The sequence below is a fragment of the Phasianus colchicus genome, chromosome 2 (genome assembly GCF_987193195.1).
Source record: "Phasianus colchicus chromosome 2, bPhaCol1.hap1.1, whole genome shotgun sequence".
Classification (NCBI taxonomy): Eukaryota; Metazoa; Chordata; class Aves; order Galliformes; family Phasianidae; genus Phasianus; species Phasianus colchicus.
Window position 1 is genome coordinate 104,814,084 of NC_143437.1, and position 17,751 is coordinate 104,831,834.

At 46.3% G+C, this 17,751-nt stretch overlaps 1 protein-coding gene and 1 long non-coding RNA gene across 3 annotated transcripts; both read left to right on the forward strand.

The window, feature by feature from the left end:
* Positions 1-153: 153 nt before the first annotated feature.
* HADHB (hydroxyacyl-CoA dehydrogenase trifunctional multienzyme complex subunit beta) lies at positions 154-12,538 on the forward strand. 2 transcript variants are annotated; one of them, XM_031596020.2, is made up of 16 exons: positions 154-248; positions 1,287-1,447; positions 1,802-1,843; positions 3,249-3,348; positions 3,894-3,938; positions 4,805-4,904; positions 5,998-6,085; positions 6,625-6,812; positions 7,781-7,961; positions 9,207-9,328; positions 10,144-10,223; positions 10,308-10,355; positions 10,523-10,610; positions 10,742-10,816; positions 11,673-11,837; positions 11,956-12,538. In XM_031596020.2, exons 2-16 carry the CDS (start codon positions 1,381-1,383, stop codon positions 11,989-11,991), a joined length of 1,425 nt encoding a protein of 474 aa, XP_031451880.2. In that variant the 5' UTR covers positions 154-248; positions 1,287-1,380; the 3' UTR covers positions 11,992-12,538. The 2 variants fall into 2 exon arrangements, with proteins under 2 accessions (XP_031451880.2, XP_031451881.2); XM_031596021.2 differs by having other exon boundaries at positions 163-248; positions 1,373-1,447.
* A 550-nt stretch (positions 12,539-13,088) lies between these two features.
* Positions 13,089-13,961, forward strand: LOC149919247 (uncharacterized). Its single transcript, XR_016464561.1, has 3 exons — positions 13,089-13,206; positions 13,364-13,492; positions 13,657-13,961. It is a non-coding gene; the product is annotated as an uncharacterized LOC149919247 (long non-coding RNA).
* The last annotated feature ends 3,790 nt before the right edge of the window (positions 13,962-17,751 follow it).

The window sequence follows — 17,751 nt, forward strand, 5'->3', positions numbered from 1 at the left end:
TGCCTGTCTCCGAACACCGCCGCTTTTTGGTCCCTTCTCCCCTTCATGTTGCCCAAGAAGAGTCGGCAGCTGTCTATGATAAATCAGAGATGACATCAGTGCTGCGGAGGAGGAGGATAAACCGGGGGTGTGTGTGATTTTTTGTCAGGCATATCGTGGGGCAGCCCTGGAGGCGGTGCGGGGGCCTTCCTGAGGGCAGCCGGCAGCGGCGGCAGTGAGAGGGCGGTGCGGGGGGAGCGCAGGCGGAGGTGGGAGAGCGTTGTGGGGTCGTGAGGGGAAATTGTTATTTATGGCGGGAAATAACGATTTACGATGAGAAATAAGGGCTAGTGTGGGTTAAAGGGTGTGGAATTTGGGGGAGGGTTGGGGTTGTTGGTCGCTGCGAGTGGGTATTGGGGGGTTTGTGTGTGGATGAGGCCTAGGGGTGTGTGGGGTGTGAGCAGGGGACGTGTGAGGGGTGTGGAAGAAGTGTGTGGAAAAAGCGTGTGGGGTATGCTGTGTGTATATGGGGGGGTGGAGGGGCTGTTGTGTAGGCAGGGCAGGTGTTGTGGGTTCTGGGTCACTGTGTGTGGTGAGGTGTCTCTTTGGGTCCCTGAGGGTTTCTGGGAAAAAAAATAAATAAATAAATGATGTTATGCTTTTAGGGGAGTGAAATCCACGAGGGCTGTGCTTGTGTGGTAGGGAGGGTGGCTGTGTGGGGTTGGGTATGTGGGAACTGCTGTGGGATGTGGGCAGAGATGCAAAGGAGGAAGAAAGGAGGCAGAGAGGGATGATAGGGAAGAGAGGAGGTCTGGTTTGGGGGTTTTTATCTATGTGAGGAGCCTGAAATTGGCTTGTGGCATGCCATTGTAGTCAGAAGGAGTTGTAGAATTGTTTGAGTTGGAAGGGGCCTTTCAAGGGGAGTGCTGTGTGGGATGTTGTTCTGCTTACTGTGGGGATACCCAATGAGAGTTATTGGGGTTAAAGTTAAAGGTAGTGGTGTGAAATTGTGCCAAGGAGAGTGCGTCAGGAGGATCACGCTGGTGGTGACGTTGGTTGGGCTCTGGGACAATATTCCAGGGGGGAAGTGGTGGAATAGTTATTTGAGGGGGGAATCTAAAACTGCCAGTTGCTGACAGATCAGAGCTGGGTCCTCCAGGAGATAAGTGTTTATTTACAGGGGTATTAGCAGGCTGCAGTCACAAGCCAGTCACTTCATCTGTTTGATGCTGTTCAAGAGGTGTAACAGAAAGTTATCTCTGTGACTGCTGTTCTTGGATCAGCTTCTGTTTCTTCCCTTTCTTTAGCTCTGTGCAAAGCAAGCAGATTATTTCCCTTGAAATTATTCCAAATAGATCAGAGTGGACTATTAGCAGTCTTTCTCCACCTCTAGATATCAAAATGACTTCTATGCTGACCCATACCATTCGAAACCTCCCTGCTTCCTCAGCATGGGCCGTCAGGGTCTGTAAGTATGTTTACATTTATTAAAACCTTGAATTGTTGGGTTGTAATGTTCTTTTTAAGTGTTAGCCTTTGAGTGGAAGCTTGTAGATGAATTTTTCTTCCATTGTCATCTGTTTCTTAAGCAACTAATTCCATTGTTGATGTATTTCTCCTTCCCACGTAAGGGAATGCTCTCATGCTAACCATTAATATGAGCTGTCGTTTTTATGAACAGAGTAACAAAGAATATCTTAGTGATATTTAGGTGCAGTTGTCTCACTGTGACAATATTTTGAATTTTCTTACAGAAACCAGAAATGTTTTTGACACTTAAGATTTGACTGATCCTTTTCTTTCTTTCTGTTTTGTTTTTCAGTTGCTCGATCTCTCAGCTGCTCTTCACAGTTACAAGCTCCAGGTAAAGTGAAAGCACTAGAGATCTCATTGGGTTTGTGCTAAAAGGGTGTGCTTCCCTTTTCCAGGCACACACCTTAGAAATGCAGTGCAGACAGCTGTAGTACCCTTCAAAAGTTGCAAAGAAGTAAAAGTCCAAGCAAAACACCATGGTGGAATGCCCCAAACACCTGAGTGCCACTCACTCCTGAAAGCTGTACCTGTTGCAGAGCTCACAGCACATCTCACCTGATTTTTCTAGATTCTAATCTGAGGAGCTAAGCTAGGAAGTTATAAACTGGATATAATCAGATCTCTTTCCCTGGAGGAAAAGGAATTGTCCTTGACTAGGAGGAGATTGTGGAGTTAGCTCTGACGTCCAGTGAGACTCAGGTCTCAGCAGAGCTGCTGAGAGCACAGTTACAGAGATAATTATCTGTAGTTCTCACTGAGCAGTTGGGATGCTGTGGGGCTGTAATATTGATTGTGTGCTTGCTCAAGTGTCTAATGCTTTGAGCTGTCTGGATTTGAGAAAAGAACCACGTGGTAGCTTCCTTTTACCTCCTTAGTTTTGCACAGAGAGCCTTTAACAAAAACCATGAACAGTGCTGGAGTTTCATACTTGTGTGTGTAGTCACTCAGCGTGCTATTTAGCCAGATTTAATCTGATTTTGTCCTTTAATGATTTGCAAATGGAATTACCCCATGCTACTGTATATGCTTATTGTGATTTGCACATCTGAGCAGGTTAGGAAATTCTCACTGAACTCTGTTAATTATCACTCCAAAAGAGCTCCGACAGTGGCCTGTTGAATGGTGCTGCATTATGGCACTACTTTATCTTGATCCTGAAATAATTGGATACCTTAAAGTAACAAGTTACCTGCAGCAACTGTCTGCACTCTTTTTTCCTGCTTTGCTATAGAAGTGCAAGTTAGTTATTTCTTGAGTGTTGATTTATCATGAGTTATCTCACCTTTACTGTGCAATAAGAACACATACATAAATAACTACTTTGAAAGGTGGATTTTGTCTGCTGCTGCTTACTGAGACTGTGAGGTCTGACTCTGGTTGCAAGGCTTTCAATTTGCTCTGCTTCATTTCTACTGTAAGCTGTGCACCATTTTTAGATATATCTGTTCCTGCACTGCTCTTGCCAGTGTTAATGGAGACTAGGAGTTGCATGCATTTATTCTCAGCAGTGCTGTTGCCTCAGTACAGCTATCTATGAATCTCTGTACTGGTGATGGGAATGCTGAGTTGTCAAACCATTTTTACAGATCACCTAATTAACCAGAGACAAGATTACAACATGGGTGTTCTTCCTGCAATGCTTTTGACTTATGCACCAAAAGAGAACATTTTCCCCAGTTTTCTCTTAGTTTTATCAGCTCTAAGCTTGTTAATAGTTAAGTATGCTTCCCTTTTAGCTGTTCAGCCTAAGAGTAAGAAGACCTTAGCCAAAAGTGGTGTGAAGAATATTGTTGTAGTGGAAGGCGTCCGTATTCCATTCTTGCAGTCTGGCACCTCGTAAGTATAACATAAGAAAACACTCACTTCACTGGTACTGGAAAAGAATGGGCTTGCTTGTTCATCTTCATGTAGTTATTTCTTTAATGCCTGCAAGTGCTGAGCTGGCGATAAGTTAGATTGCTGGCAGCTATTCCATCTTCCTTTCTGAAAAAGTGTGATTTGAAGATTGCCCAGGGCTATGAATTCTACAAAGGAAAGCTTTGATGATGTAGCAGACAAAGCAATGCATCTCTCAAAACCAGCAGGACAGGCATAGAGAATCTGCTCTAGACTCCACAAATTCACAGTTAAATTTAGGAGCAGACTTAAGGGTGGCTGTGGGTATCTTTGTTCTGCTTTTCAGTGCGTGTAGCATAGTGATTCTGTGCTGAGCTATTCACAGTTAGTTTTCACAGCTAGTGGTGTGAAATGTTTCATAAACATACTGGAGCATTTCAGATCACCTATTCTGTGCAGCTGATGTGCGCTTACAGTGTTTGGATGAAGTCATTTTCTATGGTTTTCTGTCACTTAAATTTTTGCCTTTCTTTTTTTACTTCTAGATATGCAGATCTTATGCCTCATGACTTAGCCCGTGCAGCACTGCAGTAAGTAATCTGAATTTCCTTTTTATTTGGTGGCTTGTAGTGCATTTTATGTTTGAATCCCACTATTCTTAACCACTCCCTACAGTGGGATTTCCTGTGTTGGTATATTTGCCACAATGTTTGGACAAATTATGCAGTATGTTTTCCTAATGAACTGTGAAAATAGACTGCTAGTTTTCTATGTCTCTTTATGGGAGCTTTACATGTTCCTACACCAAAAGTAATTGGCTTTGTTATCTCTAAGGCATTCTTCCTTTAATTTGGATGTTGGAAGTCTCAAACTGGGGAATGTGCTAACAACCATTTCTGGAGGGAAATAGGAACTGGTTTTGTGAAGCTACGTCATCATTTAATGGCTGTTTACAGGGGTGGATAGTGATAGGACAAGGGGGAATGGTTTAAACTGAGACAGGGGAGGTTTAGGTTGGATATTAGGAGGAAGTTTTTAGCGCAGAGGGTGGTGACGCACTGGAACAGGTTGCCCAAGGAGGTTGTGGATGCCCCATCCCTGCAGGCATTCAAGGCCAGGCTGGATGTGGCTCTGGGCAGCCTGGTCTGCTGGTTGGCGACCTGCACATAGCAGGGGGTTGGAACCAGATGAGCATTGTGGTCCTTTTCAACCCGGGCCATTCTATGATTCTATGACTATTTATAGTAGTGTTATTGCTATGGTTTTTTTGCAGTCTGTACTCAATTGCACTTGTCATTAAGTATACATACAAGCAAGATTTCTTACAAATTTGGCAGCAGATGTAGCTCCACTGTTGCCTTGTTCTCTAGGCAAGCTAATGGATAGAAGCTTGATGGTAGAAGCAAGGTCATTGCTTGTGTGCTGCAAATTCTACTTGTTTCTGTCTTCTCCTTAGGGGGTTGCTGAACAGGACCAGTGTCCCAAGGGATGTTGTTGATTACATTGTGTATGGCACAGTTATCCAGGAAGTGAAAACAAGCAATGTTGCCAGAGAGGTGGGTGATGTGCAGCTCATCTCCTTTAAGTCAGTTTTCAGCAGCTAGTAAGAAGATCATAAAGTCCTTATCAAAAAATTCTGGTACAGTGTATTTGGGAGTATAGGCTATTTGTGCAGTATTGTCTTATCCAATAACTGCATGGGAATCTGCCATAGATGAGATGCATTTTGATGCTGTGAAGCCTCTGCTTGATTATTCCCTGAAATAACCAATTGGACTCAATTACTGGCTTGTCAGAATTACTTGAGAGTAGCAAAGCATGCTGTGATAGACTGCTTTGTATTTGTTTCAGTTGGCTGATCAGATACAGCATTTAAATGAATTGAAATGGAGCAGCTTAGTTGCTCTTTTTCTGGCAAGCAAAAAATACAATTTGCATATTAGGCACAGAAAGAAATTGATCCACTGAAGGAACTTTATGGAGGTGGCATGTGATTTTCTGTTATTCTCTGCAACCAGGCTAAGCCATTACATAATACGTGCTGGAAACACTGAGGAGGTTTGAGGCTCTGGGTTCCACCAGCAGTTTTATCCTTGTATATGCAAATACTTGCTTTGGTCACCTGCCAGTCAGATGGGGCTGTGGTTTAATTTTAACTTGGAGCAACTGCTGAACTTTAAACTAGTTGGCCACGTGTCAACTAGGGAAGGTCACGATGTGAGCAATTCTGTGCTAGGAGGTTGGGTCAAATGAGACACAGCTTTCCAAACTGCAGGAAATGTTTTCTGTTCTGTTTAAAGCAACTCAGTGCCTTGTACTGAGGGTTCTAAATAATTCTTTTCACATGCCACGTTTGCAAATAATGTGAATAAAGGATGATGCTGCATATTTGAAAGCTCCTTTGAAATGGTGAATTGTGTGATTAGGTTGTTCCTCGGGGTTGTCTACATGGCTTGAGAGCCCTGCGAGGTGGGCAGCTGCCTTCTGTTCCCAGGGAGAGGTGGGAAGTGCTGCTGCAGTAATTGGCTGAGTAGAAACTCGATGTACTTGTCTGCTTAGTCTGCAAAGGTGTGTTACTGGGCAGAAGGCAGCTTTGTCCCTGTTGAGCAAAATGCCTATGTTTTAACAGTCATTCCTTGTTGCTCATAGGCTGCTTTGGGAGCTGGCTTCTCTGACAAGACTCCAGCCCATACAGTCACCATGGCTTGCATTTCTTCAAACCAGGCTATGACCACAGGTATGTTGGCTGGAGGAACAAGCTGTGGTTTGCAGCTGAGCTTAACAACTCCTCCATCCTTTGTCTGGCTTGTGCTGCTTAGTGACTATAACTAAGGATCTAAAGAAATTGTGGAGTGGAAGGAAAGATTTTGAGCAAACAAAATGCAACACAAACTGAGTATTCTGAGTAGGCCTGCCAGCAGCTTGACGCTGTTTATAATTCAGACATGGTGTCTCTCAGCATCCATGTTTGCCTGGAAGGAAAAGACAGGATCTTGATGAGGAATTTGCTGCCTTTCAGCTTGCTGTCAGCCTGGGCAGAATGGAAAACAAAGATTGAGTTAGTATCTTGATTTACTGGGGACACTCTTCTTCTAGCTGCTGTGTGGGGCAGAGAATTGAAAGCAAAGTATGTTTGTCCCATCATTTCATTAAGCACATACTGTATAATATGGCTGAAGCCAGTGGCTGGAGAAGGAAATAAAATATAATTGTGTAAGCACTGATGGGTAAGCATTACTTCTCCTGCAGCTCTCATGGGAACCTCTTGTCCTGCAGGCATAGGTCTCATTGCAGCTGGACAATGTGACGTCGTCGTAGCAGGAGGTGTGGAGCTGATGTCAGATGTTCCCATTCGTCACAGCAGGAAGATGAGGAAGACTATGCTCACCCTGAACCGAGCTAAGACCATAGGCCAAAAGCTTGCCCTGATTTCCAAAATTCGCCCTGACTACTTTGCTCCTGAGGTAATGTTTTCAGGCATGTAGATACTAAAACTAAACTGTTTTACAGGGAGGTATAACACAAAATGGCTCAGGTATGTTTTTAGCTTCACTGGAGAGCATAAATAATAAGGGTTAAGGTGATTGCCTTTCAGTCTCCCTTATCAGCTCTCTATACTGTGATTTGAGTTAAAAATAAGTTGATTAGTGCAGCTTATAGCACTCATGACTCTGCTTTGTTTTTACCTTGTCTCCTTACGTGTTGGTCTTCAGTAACCCAACTTATTTCAACATTTTGGACCTCCTCCTCTTTCTGCAGCTCCTAGCCGAGCTGTGTGCTGGAAGCTACAAAATGGAATTTATTCCATCAATGTAAAGATTATAAAATGGTTGTAAAGCATCAGAGGAGTTTTTATTTCCTAAATAAGACAAGTGACATGCACAGAAAAGGGAAATCCTTGGTAGATTAATATGCTTACTGTTTGATTAATGCATCTTAAATATGTGTTATGCTTGCTGTTCCCAGCCAAATCTCACTGGGTGTATTCAGCTTCCCTAATGGGAATTAGTAGCCTGCTGGTTAATGGCAGGAGCCACTCTGGTAGCCCTCTGAACGAGGTGAATTAAGGCATGATAGAGACAAGAAGGAGAAGCAGTTCCTTCCACCACCTCTGAATTTGTCACAAGAAAACTGTATGTATCCCTGCTGCTGGCCACTTTTGGCTCGACTGCAGGGAAGTAGCAGTGATGAGATCCCAAGTCCAAAATGAAAACTGTGGACTTAAATCCATGCAGGGATTTCTTGTGTGCTTTTGGAAGAGTAAAAGCTGAGCTGAACTCACCCCACATCTCTGATTTTGCTTGTGGGAGTGTCTGGAGTTGAAACTTGTCCCAAAAAAGGGAGTCCTTGTTCATATATGTTTCATAAACTGCCTGTAACCACTGTGGGGGTGGCTGTGCTGTGTGCTGACTTTATTTATCTTGCTTTGTAGCTACCAGCTGTGGCAGAGTTCTCCACCAGTGAGACTATGGGGCACTCTGCCGACCGCTTGGCTGCTGCCTTTGCAATCTCCCGTGTGGAGCAAGATGAGTATGCCCTCCGTTCACACACACTGGCCAAGAAAGCCCAGGAAGAAGGCTTGCTCCTTGATGTGGTGCCCTTCAAAGTGCCAGGTGAAAGTGCACATATTGCTAGCATGCACTAGGTTTGGTAAAGAAATACTTCATTTAGAAGAGGAGATGAAGTCCTGAGGTTTGATTCTTTGCATTAAGTGTAGGCTTTGTATTTTAACTCTCAGGCAGCTTGGTCTGGTGGTTGGCGACCCTGCACACAGCAAGGGGGTTGAAACTAGATGATCATTGTGGTCCTTTTCAGCCCAGGCCATTCTATCATTCTCTGATATGCCCTTTGTTGCCCTGTGGAAACATACTGACTTAGGAGCATGTGTTTAAACATACATATCTAAACGTATAAACCTATCCTTACATGTCTAGATTTTGTAGTACGTACTTTGTATCCCTTGTAACATGATGATTGAGCAAGGAAAATCAGAACCAAACATTATACTGCAAGATAATAACAAATGGCCTAATAAAATGGTCTGATGAATCAGGGTTTGGTTAGGAAGGCCTGAAACTTAAACGCCTGGTTTCATAGAATAGAATTAGAGAATGGCTTGGGTTGGAAGGGACCTCATAGTTCACCTAGTTTCAGCTTGGTAGCATCCAGTTCACCAGGCCTTACAGTCATTGCTCAGGTGTGAAACAGTTTGAACACTTTTGTGGGGGGCACTTTTATTGTGGGGTTAATTTCCTAATGAGGCCTTACTTCTGCAGATCTGCAGTTATGTACAGTCTGTATGCTAAAATTGGTACTTGTTAGCTGGTGTGTTTAAGCAGTCAGTATTGTCACAGACGCATATCTCTCTAGGCTGGATGTGGCTCTGGGCAGCCTGGTCTGGTGGTTGGCAACCCTGCACATAGCAGGGGGTTGAAACTAGATGATCATTATGGTCCTTTTCAACCCAGGCCATTCTGTGATTCTATGATTTGATTATTTCCAGTGCTTTTACTTCCTTGAATCTTGACACATAAGCAGATACTGTTTTAGACTCAATTTTTCTCCAATTTAGGCATTGGAAGCTAAATTTGAAGTCTTTTATCAGCTGGATTTAGAGTATGCTGATTTTTTTTCTTACAGTGAAGAGTCTGCAGCACTTCCTTTAGAGAGGAAGTAAAGTAGCTTCAGTTTTAAGTATTATTTTTTCAGCCATGTTAAACATCCTGATACCACAGATTTTTCCCATTTTCTTCTTCCAACATGTCAAAAAAAAGCATATTTTTCTGTCTTTTTTTTTCTGGAATCCTGATGTTCATATATGTTGCTTACTTAAATTTTTTCTTAAAAACCATCCACAGGCAAAGATACAGTTACCAAAGACAATGGAATCCGTCCATCCTCCCTGGAGCAGATGAGCAAACTGAAGCCAGCTTTTGTCAAGCCCTATGGAACTGTCACAGCTGCCAACTCGTCCTTCCTGGTAAGACTTGTGTGAGCCAGCGGGGGAAAGTGGCAGTCAAGAACTAAACCCTGAAATTTTGTCTGTTTTTACCTCTTTGCTTTGCTGTAGCCATCTCTTGAAAAGCACAGAGTTGGTTGTTCAAAGACATAGATAGAAGTTCTGTCTCTGATGGGACTGATTGCATTGTAAGTCTGGAAGTTAGCAGTCTTTTAGAGTAAACTTGTCACTTGAAGGCTTACCCTCCACAGAGAAAAGTATTTCTATAGCGCGTATATGGTGATGCTCTCTTCTGCATAACTCTTGATTTTTCATAGGATCATGGAATGGCCTGTGTTGAAAAGGACCACAGTGATCATCTAGTTTCAACCCCTGCTATGTGCAGGGTTGCCAACCAGTAGACCAGGCTGCCCAGAGCCACATCCAGCCTGGCCTTGAATGCCTCCAGGGGTGGGGCATCCACAACCTCCTTGGGCAAAATTTTCTAACACTTTTTAAGAAAGTTCTTTTCAAAGAATCATAAAATCACTTGGTTGGCGAACACCTTCAAGAAAACATCAAATCTAACCATCAGCCATGCTGAAGTCCAAAGTAGTTCTTTAAATTAGGTGGGGTTTATCTGACTCCCAGTTCCTGAGATTTCGTAGGATTCAGTTAGGCAATGCAAACGATTGGGATGCAATAGCAAAACCAGCTCTAGAGATCTTGGAGTGCTATGGTAGAGCCTGGAAGCTCTGGTTGCATTTGGGTACTCCTCAAGAGCATTGTCAGGCTAGTTCTGTGTGGTGTGTGCTTGCTCTTGGGGCAGTGACTTTGTGTTTGTCTGCCTCTCGTAGACAGATGGTGCCTCAGCGATGCTGCTCATGTCTGAAGAGAAGGCTTTGGCACTAGGATACAAACCCAAGGCCTACCTAAGGTAAACAAGAGACTGAATGGGGTCTGAAGCCTGCTTTTGCTTTCTCCTCCTCTTTCTGTTACTAATAGCATTTGTTTTGTGCAGGGATTTTGTCTATGTGTCCCAGGATCCGAAGGACCAACTGCTACTGGGGTAGGTGGTGATGATGAAGAGCATCTCCTAACAGTTGATACTAGCACACCAGCATAAATGCTGTACTGTGCGTCCTAGGGAGAAGGAATGTTAGCTGGCTTGGAGAAATGGGAATAATCATGGGAAGAAACATACATGACTCCTGTTTCTTACCTCTTCTTCATCAGTCCAACATATGCTACTCCCAAAGTGTTAGAGAAGGCTGGTCTGACCATGGCTGATATCGACGTGTTTGAATTCCATGAAGCTTTTGCTGTAAGTGATGCTAGAACACCAAAGCTGCCTCTAAGTGTAAAATGTTTTGTGGCTGTGGGTAATCTCAGGACATCTTGGGTTTGTTACAACTATCTGCAGGCTTTCCTTAACATCTGTTCTCTCCCTTTCAGGGGCAGATACTAGCTAACATGAAAGCTATGGATTCAGACTGGTTTGCACAAAACTACATGGGCAGGAAGTCAAAGGTAAGGACTCTGCCAGGATATTTTTATCTTTAATTTCTACTCGAAATTATTGGATTCCACATTGTGACTAGTGCTTCTGTCATGCTTCATGGGGAGAAGTCATAGAATCATGGAATCATAGGATGGCCTGGGTTGAAAAGGACCACAATAATCATCTAGTTTCAACCCCCTGCTATGTGCAGGGTTGCCAACCACCAGACCAGGCTGCCCAGAGCCACATCCAGCCTGGCCTTGAATGCCTCCAGGGATGGGGCATCCACAACCTGCTTGGGCAACCCATTCCAGTGTGTCTCCACCCTCTGTGTGAAAAACTTCCTCCTAAGATCTCACCTAAACCTCCCCTGTCTCAGTTTAAAACCATTCCCCCTTGTCCTATCACTATCCACCCTCGTAAACAGCCATTCTTCCTCCTGTTTATATACTCCCTTCATAGAATCATAGAATCACAAAGTTGGAAACGACCTATAAGGTCATCTAATCCAAAGTATTCAAGTATTGGAAGGCCACAATGAGGTCTTCCCAGAGCATTTGCGTCATGATTCTTGAACTCTGGGTTAGCAAATCCCAATCTGAACAGCTTCTGTGGGAGTGGTGGCATTCGCCATGACAGCAAGAGGAGGAAACATAGACACACTGTAGTGACTGTTGGGAATTAAGACAGTGGATGAGGTCAGTCCTTCCGGTTGCCTTCAAACAGCACAGGCTGCAGTGAAGCAGTAAAACCCTTTGGCACAGTTTTGTGCTGTCACCAAGCACTCGTGCACACTAAGAAACACTTAGCAAGCCCACGTGCTGCATTGTTTTGGTGAGGGCAGGCTGTCTCTTTACATGTGTGTCACTGTGTGTGTTCTTATAGGTTGGAGCCCCTCCCTTGGAGAAGTTCAACACCTGGGGTGGTTCCCTCTCTCTAGGACATCCATTTGGTGCCACTGGCTGCCGCCTGGCAATTACTGCTGCCCACAGGTTGAAGAAGGAGGGAGGGCAGTATGGCCTAATTGCTGCCTGTGCTGCAGGAGGACAGGTAATGATGCTGCACTTCTTTTGCTGTACACTCAGAACAAGGGTTGTGGTTACATGTGGACAGCTGTTCTGTTACCATCAGTGCTTTCTCTGACTTCTTTTTCTCTCTCCATTTCTAGGGGCATGCAATGTTGGTGGAGCTCTACCCTCAGTAGTGGGATGAGGGACTGCTGAAGGAGCATTCGTGTATCCTGTGCCTGGCAATGCCATTTCAATGCACTAATGAAAACATACATACAGTCCTTGGGAAGGACTTTTGGTGGCCTTTGTATATATCTTTTAGCTATTCTGCTGGTAATTGTCAGCTAACGAGCACACTCTTAAGAAATATTCCACTTCCAGGAGAATAAATGCTAATACATCTCTTAGTGTCTCCAGTGTCCTTGTAACCACACTAATCTCAACTGTAATTCTTCAGTAATTGAGATTTGGTTTGGGTTTTTTATTCCTGGAGAAAAAGAATGATTCCGAAGCAGAGTACAAAGAGTTTGGGGATGAGGAGATGCATAAAGTGCTGAATGTCAGCAGGCTGAGCTGAAAGTTAAGGTGCTGCTGTTCTCAGAAATGGTTTTAAACTCAAGTGACTGAGGTGGTTCGAAGGAAGAGGTTTACTGCGCAGGTCTGAACAGCATTGGAATGAGCAAATTGCTTCTAAGAAATGAGTGTCACTAATGTCAGCCTCAATAAACCAGAAAAACAGAAGTTTGGATTGCTCTTTTTTTCCTAATCTGTTTGCATGAAGAGTTTCCATGGGGGTTGTGGTGGGGGTCTCTGCTCAGGTTTCTGCTTTCTGAAATGTTGAGACAGCTTTCCTGAAACACGTCCAGAAATCATACTGAGCTCCAGGGCCCACATGGATCATCAGAACAACCCCTGCTTGTGTATCTTGTGCACTCTGTGGCAGCCTACATACAACTCGTGTTCTGAAAATTCAGAAGTCGAGGCAGCCTAACACTTATGCAGAATCACTTTGGTAATAAACTTCAGTTGTTCAGACTGTGTAGTCGTTCTTCCAAGATTTTGGGAAGGAGAGATTTTGTGAAGGGTACTTTTGGTTAACGTTCTGGGTTGTTTTCCATGCTCATTTTGTGTTATAAAGGGGATGGCTTGGGTTACTCACCAGGCAGTACAGATTCATCCAAAACAAGCTGCAGAAACCTTTGGGTCCCGTATATGAACGAAACCAATCCTGCAAGGCCCCTGTGGGCTGGCACAGCCTGTGATAACAGGTGGGTGGTGACTGTTTGTTCCTGGCTGTAAATCTTGTGCAATGCTGCTGCTCTGCGCTGAAGGGAGCACTGCACAGCAGCATGGCTGGGGTTGGAACTGAGAACATGGGGAGAAGCTCTTTGGTTTTGCGTTAGTACTTGGTGTGTTTCTTGGTCAAGCATGTACAGCAACAGAGCTGGTGCCCCAGCAGAGGGAAGTTCTGGTGGCACAGCAAGGCACCTTATGGGCAGGTACCATGCTATGAGCCACATTCAGACCTCTCTGAGACTGAAAATCCATTCCTCTGCCCGTGTTTAGATAACGGGGCGAGTCCAAGTCATGGAACTCTATGAAGACTTCTCTTTGGAGTCTGGAGATGGGGAAGAAGATAGCTGGAAAGCAGGAGCTGATCCATGCTGGCCATTCCGTGCTTCCCTGCTGATTGTGGTAGGTCAGCTCTGCAATCCTGGGTGTTTCCATGCATGTAGGAGCATGTTCCCGTGGCTCTGGCATCATGCAAGTGCTAGAAGCTCTGCACCCACTTGGCTGCATGTGGCATTTTTCTTCCAGCAGCTGCAAATTGCATAACTCTGTGCCATCCTACTTTGCAGGGGGAGAACGAGCACGACCATCCCAGCACAAGCCTTGGGGGCTGTTGCAGGCAACGACTGGTTCCTACAAGCTAAGTGGGGCAGGGCTGCAGCCTTTGAGACATGACTCATCCCTATGGCTCATCCTGGTCTGGTGCCTGCTGCCTCTCCCCAGTGTTGGGGTGAGGCTGCTGTGTGCGTCCACACTGATCTGTGTGGGTACCTGAGGGCTTTTTGCTGTGATGCAGGCAGTGAAGGGCCTTTTCTACAACTGATGGGGACAGGAGATGGAGGAGTCTTTGCAGTGCTCCCTCACCTGCTCACGAATAAGGTTGGTGCCATGCTCTGTGCTCCTCTGACCCTAGGAAATCCTGCGCTTGGGGTTGGCTGGGGTCTCAACAACCTCTGAGCTGCATGGGGAGGATGCAGCCAGGCAAAGAGGAAGGGGGGATCACGATGTTAGCTCACAGAGCAGCCATGCCCCTGGCAGCCCCGTGGTGTGCCTGCAGAGGGAGTGCCCGGGCAAAGGTTCCTTTTGCTTTCCTGGTTTCAGTGCTGCGGGTCTGTGCTCTACCTGGGGGAGAGGTGTGAAGGGGAGTGTTGTGAGGAGGGGGATGGAGGAGGGATCCAGGTTGGGCTGGGAGCATTGGGGCATGCTGGTGCCCCTCATTATCCCCAGGTTTGTGGAGGGGGTGGGGAGCTGGGACTGATCTCAGATCCTGGGTGCTCTGGGATCTGCACCCTCATACCGAGCACCAAGACTACATCCCAGCTTTGGCCCAAGGGGGGGCACGAATCCAGTGGTCTGCACTGGGTGAGGGAGTTGGTGTTCACTGCAGTTATCACAGCCTTGTTTGCAGGGAGCCCCTACACCTGACTGGATCCCCCCATGGAGCCCTGGGTACAGGATGGAGCCAAGGTGCTGCAGGAGGGATGTTTGCCCAACAAGGTGAGCAGAGGGTAGTAGCTGCAGCCCCCACAGTGGGTAAGTGGGGGACAATATGGGGATATGAATGCAGCCGCTGGCACAGGGATGGCAGAAGGTCCATGTTTCAGGATATGTGATTGCGGTACGGAGGGCCACCCTGGCCATTTAACTTCCATGGGGCTGGGAGGCAAAGGGACACCCACAGCTTACTCCTCTCCTCCTAACACAGGTGCCCCCAAGAGAATGGACTGTGCAGGAGGTGTGTGCATGGCTGAGTGCACGACACGGGGACCTGGCACCACTGGCATCTGAGCATGCGGTCACCGGACGAGCCCTGCTGCGCGTAACGGAGGGGACACTGCAACGCATGGGGGTGGCACCATGCAGCCGACGCTGGGAGCTGCTGCAGGAGCTGTTGGGCCTGCGTCTGCAGCAGGAGCTGAAGGAGCTGCTGTGCATCGTCGGGGGGGAGCAGCATCCACAGCACCATGGTGATGTCCCCACAGCTGGACCAATGTCACCTCCATCCCCAGAGTGAAGGCTGTGGGCAGGGAGGTGATGCCATGTGATGGAATTAAGTACATGATGTGGCAGCAGTGCTGGAGGGAGTCCTGAGGCCACAATGTCCCCAAAATATCCCAAACACAGCTGGCGATGTAGGGGTGCACATGGAGAAGGTTGCTGCTGGGTGACACCACTGGGTGCTCCTCCATCCTGCAGGGGGGAGCCTGGCGACAATAATGCAGTGGGACTGTCCCCATCCACCAGATCTTGCTGCAAGTCTGGGGCACAGCAACCCATATCATGGACCTCCCTTAGTTGAGTATTGTACATCACTTGGGGTTGGCAGAATGAGTAGGGCATAGGGCACAACTGTGGGCCTCAATAAACATGGTTGGGTCTGTAAAACTACTGAGTAATTGTGCCAGATTGATATGCCACCTCCTGGGCTGCACGTATAGTGCTATCCCTTATTTTGCCCTATTTCCCTATTTATTTTCCCATTTTGTTTTCCCCTATTTGCCAAGGGAAAGGAGACAGAGCAGTCTTAGTCCAAGATTGACTTGGGTGGGATGGCCGTGCTGTCGTTCAGCGAAATCTTACGAGGAGTGGCTGAGGGAGCTGGGATTGTTCAGTCTGGAGAAGAGGAGGCTCAGGGGAGACCTTATTGCTCTCTATAACTACCTGAAGGGAGGTTGTAGTGAGCTGGGGGTCAGCCTCTTCTCTCGTGTGACTAGTGATAGGAATAGAGGGAATGGCTTCAAGCTGTGCCAGGGAACGTTCAGGCTGGACATTAGGAAATACTACTTCTCTGAAAGGGTGGTCGGGCGCTGGAATGGGCTGCTCAGAGAGGTGGTGGAGTCACTGACCCTGGAGGTATTCAAGGAATGCTTGGATGTTGTGTTGAGGGACATGGTTTAACAAGAACCATTGGTGATGGGTGAATGGTTGGACTGGATGATCCTGTGGGTCTTTTCCAACCATGATTCCATGATTCTTTGATCTGGACAGCCTGAGAGTTGGGTGGAGAGGAGCCTGATGATGCTCAACATGAACAAGTGTGGAGTCCTACAGCAGGACTTTACCCAGGGGTGCATTGCACAGAGTGTGGACAGAAGGGCGATGGAGGTGATCCTCCCCTCTTCTCCGCCATGGAGAAGCCCCACACCTGGATGAAATATTCCATATGGGGCCTCACAAGGGTAAAGCAGAAAGGGACAATCCCTCACCCTGCTGGCAGCTCATCTTGTGATGGAGCCCAGGATAACATTGGCCTTTAGGGCTGCAAGCACACACTGCTGGCTTGTGTTCAGATCAGTGGTTGATCCTGTGATCAACCAGGACCCCTAAGTCCTTCTCAGCAGGGCCACTCTAAAGGAGTTCTTCTCTCAGTATACACATCTGGGATTCCCTTGACCCAAGTGCACTTTGCTTTGCAGAACCTCATCAGGTTCACAAGGGCCCAACTTTTGAGTTTGTTAAGGTCCCTCTGGATGGCATCCCTTCCTTCTGCAGTATCAACTGCACCGCTCAGCTTGGTGTCATCAGCAAACTTGTTGAAGGTGCACTCCATCCCATCATCTATGTCACTGATGAAGGTGTTAGAGAGTACTGGTTCCAAGACCAACCTCTCATTGCTCATCACCGGCCTCCACCTGGACGTACAGCCTCTTCTGACCAGTTCCTTACGCACTAAATAGTCCACCCCTCAAATTCGTCTCTCTCCAATTTAGAGATAAGGATGTGGTGTGGGACCATGTCAAAGGCCTTGCAGAAGTCCAGGTAGAGACTCTGTGCCCCACAGTTGCAATAAAGAAAGAAATGAGGGTTTCAGGGTAGGAGGACCGTGCATATAGATTTTGTGGCAGTGGGCACAGAAAGTTTGACTACAAAGAAGGGGAATGCTGTCTGGGTGGAGTCCCACAGTTCCTTGGTGATGAGGGCCACAAGGTTGCTCGGAAGGCTGGAGCACGTCTCCTATGAGATAAGATAGGTTGAAAGTTGGCCTTGTTTGGTTCAGAAAAGAGAATGCTTCAGGGAAACTTCTTTGTGGCCTTCCAGTACCTAAGGTTGCCTATATGGAAGCACGGAAGGACGATTTGTCAGGGACTGTAATATGGAATGGTTTTAAACAATGAGGGGAGATTGAAATTTAGATTTAGAAATTACCAAGAAATTCTTTAGTCAGAGGGTGCTGAGGCCCTGGCACAGACTGCTCAAAGAAGCTCTGAGCGCCTCATCCCTGGAAGTGCTCAACACCAGGCTGGATGGGGCTTTGGTCAGCTTGACTTGATGGGAGGTGTTCCAGCCCATAGCAGGGATTAGGACAGGGTGGGTTTTAAGGTCCCTTCCTACTCTAACCATGGGAGGATTCTATAATAATTGTGGCTTAAGTGGAAAAAAGCATGCAGAGACCAGTCCAGTTCAACTCTACCAGTTTATTAGCAAAGCCTGCAAAAGACTATAACAAATCACAAAGTCTCCAGGAGAATCAACTGTACTGCAGGAATTGTGCAGCAAACCCCACTGTCTGCTGTGCTGGTACAGGCAGAGCTGGTGAGATGTTCTCCAGACCAGCACCCAGTTCCCACCTGCCTTCACAACACAAATGCTGACATCACACACTGCTGATATCTACTGAGAAAGCTGCAGAGATAACTAATTCTCTATGTTGGTTATACAAGGGG